The 7,435-nt window shown below is 50.3% G+C and overlaps 2 protein-coding genes across 5 annotated transcripts; one reads left to right on the top strand and one right to left on the bottom strand.

Annotated features, from left to right (window-relative positions):
* Positions 1–1,265: 1,265 nt before the first annotated feature.
* On the top strand, positions 1,266–3,451 carry TNFAIP8L2 (TNF alpha induced protein 8 like 2). Of its 4 annotated transcripts, none has more exons than XM_072644790.1 (4): positions 1,272–1,345; positions 1,443–1,539; positions 1,750–1,847; positions 2,428–3,451. In XM_072644790.1, the coding sequence occupies exon 4, from the start codon at positions 2,433–2,435 to the stop codon at positions 2,985–2,987; it is 555 nt and encodes a 184-aa protein (XP_072500891.1). In that variant the 5' UTR covers positions 1,272–1,345; positions 1,443–1,539; positions 1,750–1,847; positions 2,428–2,432; the 3' UTR covers positions 2,988–3,451. The 4 variants fall into 4 exon arrangements, with proteins under 4 accessions (XP_072500894.1, XP_072500891.1, XP_072500892.1 ...); XM_072644791.1 differs by having other exon boundaries at positions 1,287–1,345; positions 1,443–1,495; XM_072644793.1 differs by lacking the exon at positions 1,443–1,539 and having other exon boundaries at positions 1,266–1,345.
* On the bottom strand, positions 3,452–7,222 carry LYSMD1 (LysM domain containing 1). The gene is made up of 3 exons (XM_072644789.1): positions 7,043–7,222; positions 5,306–5,664; positions 3,452–4,784 (listed from the first exon to the last, which is right to left on the bottom strand). The coding sequence occupies exons 1-3, from the start codon at positions 7,220–7,222 to the stop codon at positions 4,646–4,648; spliced, it is 678 nt and encodes a 225-aa protein (XP_072500890.1). The 3' UTR covers positions 3,452–4,645.
* Positions 7,223–7,435: the final 213 nt, after the last annotated feature.

Consider the following 7,435-nt stretch of genomic DNA (forward strand, 5'->3'; position numbering starts at 1 on the left):
CTTACAAAATTGACTTAAGATACTAGGAATGTTTAGAGAAGGATGGGTTGGGGGGGGAAAGAGGAAGTGAACATGTATGAAAACTGTCTCCAAGGATCTGAATAAAATTCTTGCATAGAATACAAATTGTGGATGGCCTAGAGGACCTAGTTTTTAGGCCCTACAGAGTGTGGCTCCCATCTTATTCCATATTATTCCTCTCCCTAGACTCTCCGTTCCAAATAAAATGGACTACCAGCTGTTCCCCAAAACTGATGCAACATCGGCCTCCTCCATACACAACTGTGAACACTCCCTTCTCACCCGTCCTTACAATTCTTATCTTCTCACACTCAGCTTGGCTGAGGTTGTCACTGGAACATTCCCTGACGCCCAGTGCTCTGAGGACAGTTTGCCTGTTCTTAACTCTGCACTTATCACTCCCAATTTTGTGCTACACTTACCTGGGTACGTCAATCCCTAGACCCAGCAGAATGTAATCTCGAGGACAAGGACAGCGTCTTTTTTTCTCCTACTCAGTGCATTGGAGAATGTGTAAGAACGTTCAACAAATGAGACTCAAGGGCTCAGATAAGACTCTTGTTTTGTGAACCTCGTTTCTTGGTATCATGCTGACATCTGCTGACCATCTGTGGTCTTACACCCATGGTTCTGGTAGATACCGTGACTTCACTCCCGTAGAAGAGGTAAAGAACAAGGAAACATGTCCTGCTAATCCTCAGGGGACTAGAAGCCTAAGCCCATCCCATGTCCCTTCCTCTCAGAAGGTAACATGTTAGGAGAAGGACTAGAGCTGGACTAGACCCTGCTGGGCTCCAGCCCCCAGACTCCTCTCCAGTGAGCCTTAAGAACTGGTTTCTTCCTTTAAGGGATTCTGAGAATTAGAAGGAAGCTTATGCCCGCTCTGTTTTATTATTAGCCTTCCCTACAACATTCACTGTGTCTCTGCTTGGATACCTTCAGCCCTCCAGTTGACAAGGAGCCCACTGACTCCTAATGCAGAACACCAGAAATAAAGAGACATGGGCCTTGGGGAAAGTGGGTGAGCTAGACAGAAACAGACCAAGAGAATCAGAATACCTCAAAAAGAGGGATTGAGGGTTTGGTGTTTTTCCCCCAAAGAGGCTCACAAACTTTCTTCCTTAATCATTGGTAGGAGGCTCTTGTCCTTGGAGTTCTAGACCTCACTGTGACTGCATAAGTTGGGGGTGGGGGAAGAGAAGAGAGAAGAGGGAAGAGGGAAGGAGGGTGGGGCCGGAGGCGGTGCTAGGCCAAAGACTCTTGAAAGTTTCTTCATTCTCTGTCAGTTCTCCGGCTACATCCAAGGCAAGACTGGCCTCAAAAGGTGAGGGATGGGTCATGGGGCAATTTGGGGACAGGGCAAAAGGCAGGACTGGGCAGGGTGTTGATGCTTCCCTCACCTTAACCCTTGTATTTTGCAGGGGAAGCAATAACTCCTGGGAGACCTCTGGGGTACAGTGGAAGCAGAAGAGGGGTAACGACACAGATGGGGACAAAGGAATGGAGAGAACAAAAAAGGTCGAGGTGATGAGGGCCAGTGTGATGAAACACAGGGAGATCTTAAGAGATGAGTGAACAGTTAAATGGGATGAGAGGAACTAAGGGACCAGAGCGCAGGGGGGCTAAGATTGAGAGAACAGTGCAGACATGGATAGGGAGACAGGGAGTGGGGGTGGCAAGGATACAGATAAGAGGAAGCAAGGCTCACACAGCTCCTTCTGCTCCCAGGTACCAGGCGCAGAACTGAAAAGCCTCACGCTATACCAGGAGCAAAATTCCTCCCTGGATCCTGATTGCATGAATCCCGCTGGGGAGCTGGACTCCAGGTACCCACTTGTCCCACCTTTTCAGACACCCACTGTGAGGAGTGGGAGAGGGTGCGGCTGCTCCTCCCTGTGGTCACAGCCACATCCTGTAGAGGAGGGGAGGGGGAAGTAAGACGCAAAACCACCGGAGGAACCTGAGGCAGGGAGCCTAGTTTGGGGCAAATTCTAGGGCTGGATCAGCCTTCTGCAGGGCCCTGACTCCTAGCTTCTCCTGGTGCTGAGAAGAACACATAGGACCACCCCTGTGTCACCTGCTTTCATCCAGTCTACTCTCCCTTCCTTCCACAGTTTGCTTTCTTTTTAGGCTTAAGCTCATGGTGGGCTGGTTTCTCAGACACCCTTCATCAAGTCCCCTAGCCAACCCTTTCCTTGGCTCCTTTGTCCCACCCTTAGAGGTTCAGAGTCTCTAGAACAGAGCTCTGAGGTAGCAAAAATGTGAGGGCTCAAATGAAAAGACAGGGACCCAATGGGTAGGAAAGGGAGACAACTAAGAGGAGAAAGCCACCTGTCTCCCTCATAGGGACCTTGCAGCCTATCCTTTTGGTTGATATTTAACATGGACTTGGGTCTCTGCCCCCAGGGATCATGGAGCCCTTCAGCTCAAGAAACCTTGCCCTGCAGGCAGAGAAGAAACTCTTGAGCAAGTTGGCTGGGCGGTCAGTGGCACACCTCTTCATCGATGAGACCAGCAGCGAAGTGCTGGATGAACTTTACAGGGTGTCTAAAGAGTACACCCACAACCGGGGCGAGGCCCAGCGGGTCATCAAGGACTTGGTCAAGGTGGCCATCAAGGTGGCGGTATTGCATCGAAATGAGCAGTTTGGCCCTGGGGAGATGGCCTTGGCTGACCACTTCCGCCAGAAGTTGCGCCAAGGTGCCATGACTGCCCTCAGCTTCGGTGAAGTGGACTTCACCTTTGAAGCTGCTGTGCTGACCGCCCTGCTGACAGAGTGCCGGGACACCTTACTAGAGCTAGTAAAGCACCACCTCACACCCAAGTCTCATGGCCGCATCCGCCATGTCTTTGATCATTTCTCAGACCCCAGCCTGCTCACTGCCCTCTACAGTCCTGGCTATGCCCAGCACCTTAGTAAGATCTGTGATGGGCTGAGGAAGCTGTTGGATGAGGGAAAGCTTTGAGTGCTGGTTCCCTGGCTCCATCTATCCCAACAAGGTGGTGGACTCTGAACGGGCCATGGTTATCTAGACCTACTCGCCCACTTTAACCCCCTCCAGCCCCTGGCTTGGGTCTCCTTAGAGTGTGGTTGGCTCTGAGGACCTCTTGGGTGGGAAACAGTTGGGGTTCACAAGCCCTTCCCTCCCCTATGCCTCTGGCCACCAGGACAGGAAATGAAGCTGCCTGAAAAAGATGAAGTGAAAGTCGGATCTTCTACTTCCCCCTGATCTGGACACATGATATGGGGAAACCCCTTCTAGGAAGAAGGACAACAACTGCTGATGAGGGGAAAGGGGGATGTCAAACTCAAGGCCAGCCCAGTGACCAGTCCTGGAGACAGTTTGGATGGATGTTGGAAGCCTTGCTCCCAGAGAGGGGCAGGGCAGGGGAAGATACTCAGAAGGGGAAATAAACCTGCTAAAACATATACAGGGCTCTCTATGTTTAATCTCTGAAGTTTCTAACAACTTACTATCAACACAGGGAGAGGGGAGTGGGAAAACACATTTACTTTCCTCTACATCCAACATTAAATAACAAAATAAGGCAGACTCTTAGCCCCAAAGAGCCTCCCTATGCTGTTTTCTTTTCAAAAAGAGAAAAGTACACCTCAAGCTGGTGCTACAAACCACAAATAAATATTCAATGGAGAGAAAGAAAGGAACCAGGTCATGGAGGCAACGAAAAAACCCTCCAGTGCTCAGTATGTGTAGGGGGGAAAGGGGTGTACGTACACACACACACACACACACACACACACACACACACACACACACACACACACACACACACACGCATGCAGAACACAGGTAGTCAGGCCTGCTCTTTAAATCCTAAACTCACTGACTATCCATCAAGGTGGCCAGTGGCCACTGCTCCCATCTCTCTATCTACCCCAATATAAATCTCAGTGGAATAGGGCAGAAAAGTGGCATGGAGGGAAAGGATGAGCAAAATCTCTAATCTCCTGAGCCATGAGAAAGAAAAACAGGACCAGTCACGTCAAGGCCAAGTCCAGCATTTCACTTCCTGATTTGGGGGAGAAAGCTGGTACAGCATCTAGGGAAGCTGGCTTAGTACCTCAGTGCTGCACAGCAGAGGCTGGGGCTCAGACATACCCACACTACTGACGGTCCCCAGAGCTCCTTAGATGGGAGAGGACTACAGGAGCAGCCATCATGGCTGATCATTGCTTAGCCACCATCCCGAGAGCTGGGAGGACTCCCATCTCCTGCTAGAACAAAATGTAGCTAATAAATAGGATTCCAAAATAGCACCAAATAAATTAGAAAGGAGGGTGGGAGGGAGTGGGGGGACAGCTTCTAGAGATCACTCCACCCTATGGTAAGGCCAAGGAACTGTGACAGGAACCAGAGAGAGGAAGGAAAGGGATAGACAGAGCTCTCTGAATCTAAAAGATCCCAAGATCTAGTCACAAGAGTTCGGAAAGGATCTAATCTCAACCCTTCCATTCTTGCCTACAATTCCTCCCATAGCCCCATAGTCCCTGATATGACAAGGCCAGGTCAGGGGGATGGGATGAGATAGTGGATCCTCAACTTTCACCCCATCAGACAGCTTCTCCTTTACTGCTTCTCTTTTCCCAACAGTTTTGGGGGTATCAGAGTTTAAAGATTTCATCTTCCTGGTCCCGTAAGGTGGCTGCCCTTGTGGTTCGAGTCAGGGGTACAGGGCCCAATACTGCCCGTTGCTGCTTTCGAGGGGAAGCCAAATGGGGATGCACATCCTCCCCAGGTACACTGCAGGTAAAGACAAAGGGAAAAGTGATCAGGAAAGGAGGCAAGGAAAGAACAAATTCTTATGAAGCACATGTGCCAGGAAATGTGCCAAACATGGTACAGATTTCTCATTTGAAGGGGTAGGGGTTAGGGTGGGGGTGTGTGAACTAAATAGAGAGAGGGATTGTAGCAAGCTGCCCAGGTAATGCTGCCAAGTCTGCCCAAGGCTCAACTTGCCTTGCCCCTGGAAGGACAGAGCAGTAAGAGGAACGTGAAATCATAAGCCCCCGTCCACCATAGATGTATTCTGGCAGGGGCTAGCTCACGTTGCAACTGGAATTCAAATTTTGAGCTGGAAGGGGCCTTTGAGCACATCTAACCCAAGTCTTTGATTTTTCAAGAGAAAGAGTGTGGAGTCCTGCAGTGTTTTGGGACCAAGGCCTGACTTCCCATCTCCTGATGCCCAATTCTGTGCTCTTTCTGCTAGATCAAAGGCTTCTGGTGCAGGTCAGAGGGGCTGTTCAGAAATGCCCAAGACTTACCCACTCTCGCTTTTCTTCAGCTTCCTGACGGCAGCCTTCTTTGACAAACTGATCTGTGAGTCGATCTTCTTGAGGAAGTCAGTGGCAGAGAGGTCATGGCTGGGTCTAGGGAGGTCCTGACCACATCTGGAGGAAAGGCCTTCACCATTGGCTTTTTCCTCTTGTTTTTTCCTCAAAGCTGAGGGGGCTTCAGCTCCACCTTGACTCAATGGCATCTCTTTCTCTTTGTCTTCTTCCTCCTCAGAATCTAGCCCATTGAATAATCCCCGGGGTTCCATCAGGATAGGAATATAGAGAGTTTTCTTGAGGAAGATGGAGTCATTAGTATAAAGACGGTTAACACGCTTAATCTGTTCCATCTTGGGGGGAAAAAAGGTAGGGACACCAGATTAATAACAGCAATAGTAATGCAGCTCCCAATTTTATAATACTTCACATTTTAAAATCCATTTCTTTATTTGGTGTTAACAACCATCCTGAGCAATAGGGAGGGCAGTATCATCCTTGTTTTATAGATGAATATACTGAGGCCTACTTAGGAGATCATGACTTGCCTAAGAACACTGAAAAAATGAGTGACAAACTTAAACTCAGGAGTCCTTACTAATAAATCAGGAACCCTGAAATATGCACTATTAATGTTTACATGAATTTGTCAGCATTTTTGGATAATATATCTTGGTTAAACTGAGGCATAACACATTGGGAAGACAGCATTCAGAATCAAAGTCTCTAAGAATGTTCGTGTTAGGAGGGACCCATTCAGTCCAGCTACTGAAGCCTGAGATGTAACCAAGATATTTCTATCCTAGCACAAAACTATCCTAATGAACTTGAATAACAGATCGCTGGAGTCAGGGAGACCTGACTTGAATTCTGCCTCAGTCACTTATCAGACATGGGACCCTGAGGAAGTCACATTATCACTCTGGGTCTCTGATCCTCATCTGTAAAATGAGGTTAACACAGCACCTAATTCACAAAGTTGTTGTGAGAATCAAAAGGGATAAGAGAGTTCTAAGAGTTTTAAAATGCTCTAGAAATGCTATTATTATTAAAACCAGAGAACTCTGAATAACACCAAAGTTAATAATATCTTGAATTGGGAGGGCATACAAGCTGTCATTTTGTTTTTAGATTTTATAAAGATTTCACAACGATATGATACAGTTGTCTCCCCATAGGGGGAGGGAAAGGAACATCCCTGTTTGACTAAGGTCCAGAGGTTAGAGTCTGGACAGACTGATCATTAGCCAAGGCTCCGTATGCTCTCCTGGACCGTGGATACTTCTGGGGTGTGTGTGTTTTGTGATCCCCAGATGATTAGCTCCAAGCCAAAATCTGGTGGTAAACGCCCACACACTCCAGCTGTCGCCAGCCGGTCGGACAACCGGGTGCACCTCCCCACACCCCGGGGGGGGTCTTCGGGCCTCCTCCTCAGACACTGGAGGGCAGGGGACCAGAGACTGCAAAAAGGGGTGAAAGTGGGGAAGCAGGAAAACCTGGGTTCAAATCGGGCCTTGGCGGTTACTAGCGGGGAGACCCCGGCCAAAATCACTTCATGTGCCCCAGCCTCAGTTTCCTTATCTGTAAAGTGAGGATCACAATAGTCCCGGTCTAACACAGTTCAAGCTCTGAACACCACTGGCCACAGCCCCGGGATCCAGGGGAAGCCGCGAGAGTAGTCCACGTAAGCCCTCCCGGAAGGTGCCCCCGCCGTGCCCTCCGCCCACTCACCGTCACCCCGTACTTGAGCGCCAGGCCGGCCAGGGTATCCCCGGGCTCCAGCAGGTGCTCCACGCGCCGCTCGCGCACCGGAGAGCAGGCCGACTGTACCAGGCTGCCGTAAGACCGGGCCCGGCTCCCTCGCAGGAGTCCCGAGCCTCCCGGGGACGCCTGACGGGAGGGGGACGCCATGGCCTCGCCGGCCCAGCCCAGGTCCTGACCTCCGACCCTAACGCCCTCTGACCCCTGACCTTCGAGGAGCCTTTCTCAGCCCAGATCCCGGGGGCCTGCCTTCGCCATAGGCCGCCTACTCCCGCTTCGGGCTGCGGATCTCCCGTCCCGGTCAAGCCCGAATGCAGGGCCCCGCCCCTCCCGTCCAAGGCCCAGGCGCCGAGATCTACAGCA

The sequence above is a fragment of the Notamacropus eugenii genome, chromosome 2 (assembly GCF_028372415.1).
Source record: "Notamacropus eugenii isolate mMacEug1 chromosome 2, mMacEug1.pri_v2, whole genome shotgun sequence".
Lineage (NCBI taxonomy): Eukaryota > Metazoa > Chordata > Mammalia > Diprotodontia > Macropodidae > Notamacropus > Notamacropus eugenii.

Bases quoted from the DNA above. Each gene is read 5' to 3' on its own strand.
- TNFAIP8L2 (XM_072644793.1), top strand. From the start codon at position 2,433: ATGGAGCCCTTCAGCTCAAGAAACCTTGCCCTGCAGGCAGAGAAGAAA.
- LYSMD1 (XM_072644789.1), bottom strand. From the start codon at position 7,222: ATGGCGTCCCCCTCCCGTCAGGCGTCCCCGGGAGGCTCGGGACTCCTG. The intron at 5,665-7,042 runs GTGAGTGGGCGG...TTTCCCCCCAAG, and splicing joins CGCTCAAGTACGGGGTGACG to ATGGAACAGATTAAGCGTGT. The intron at 4,785-5,305 runs GTAAGTCTTGGG...CTTTACCTGCAG, and splicing joins CTGAAGAAAAGCGAGAGTGG to TGTACCTGGGGAGGATGTGC.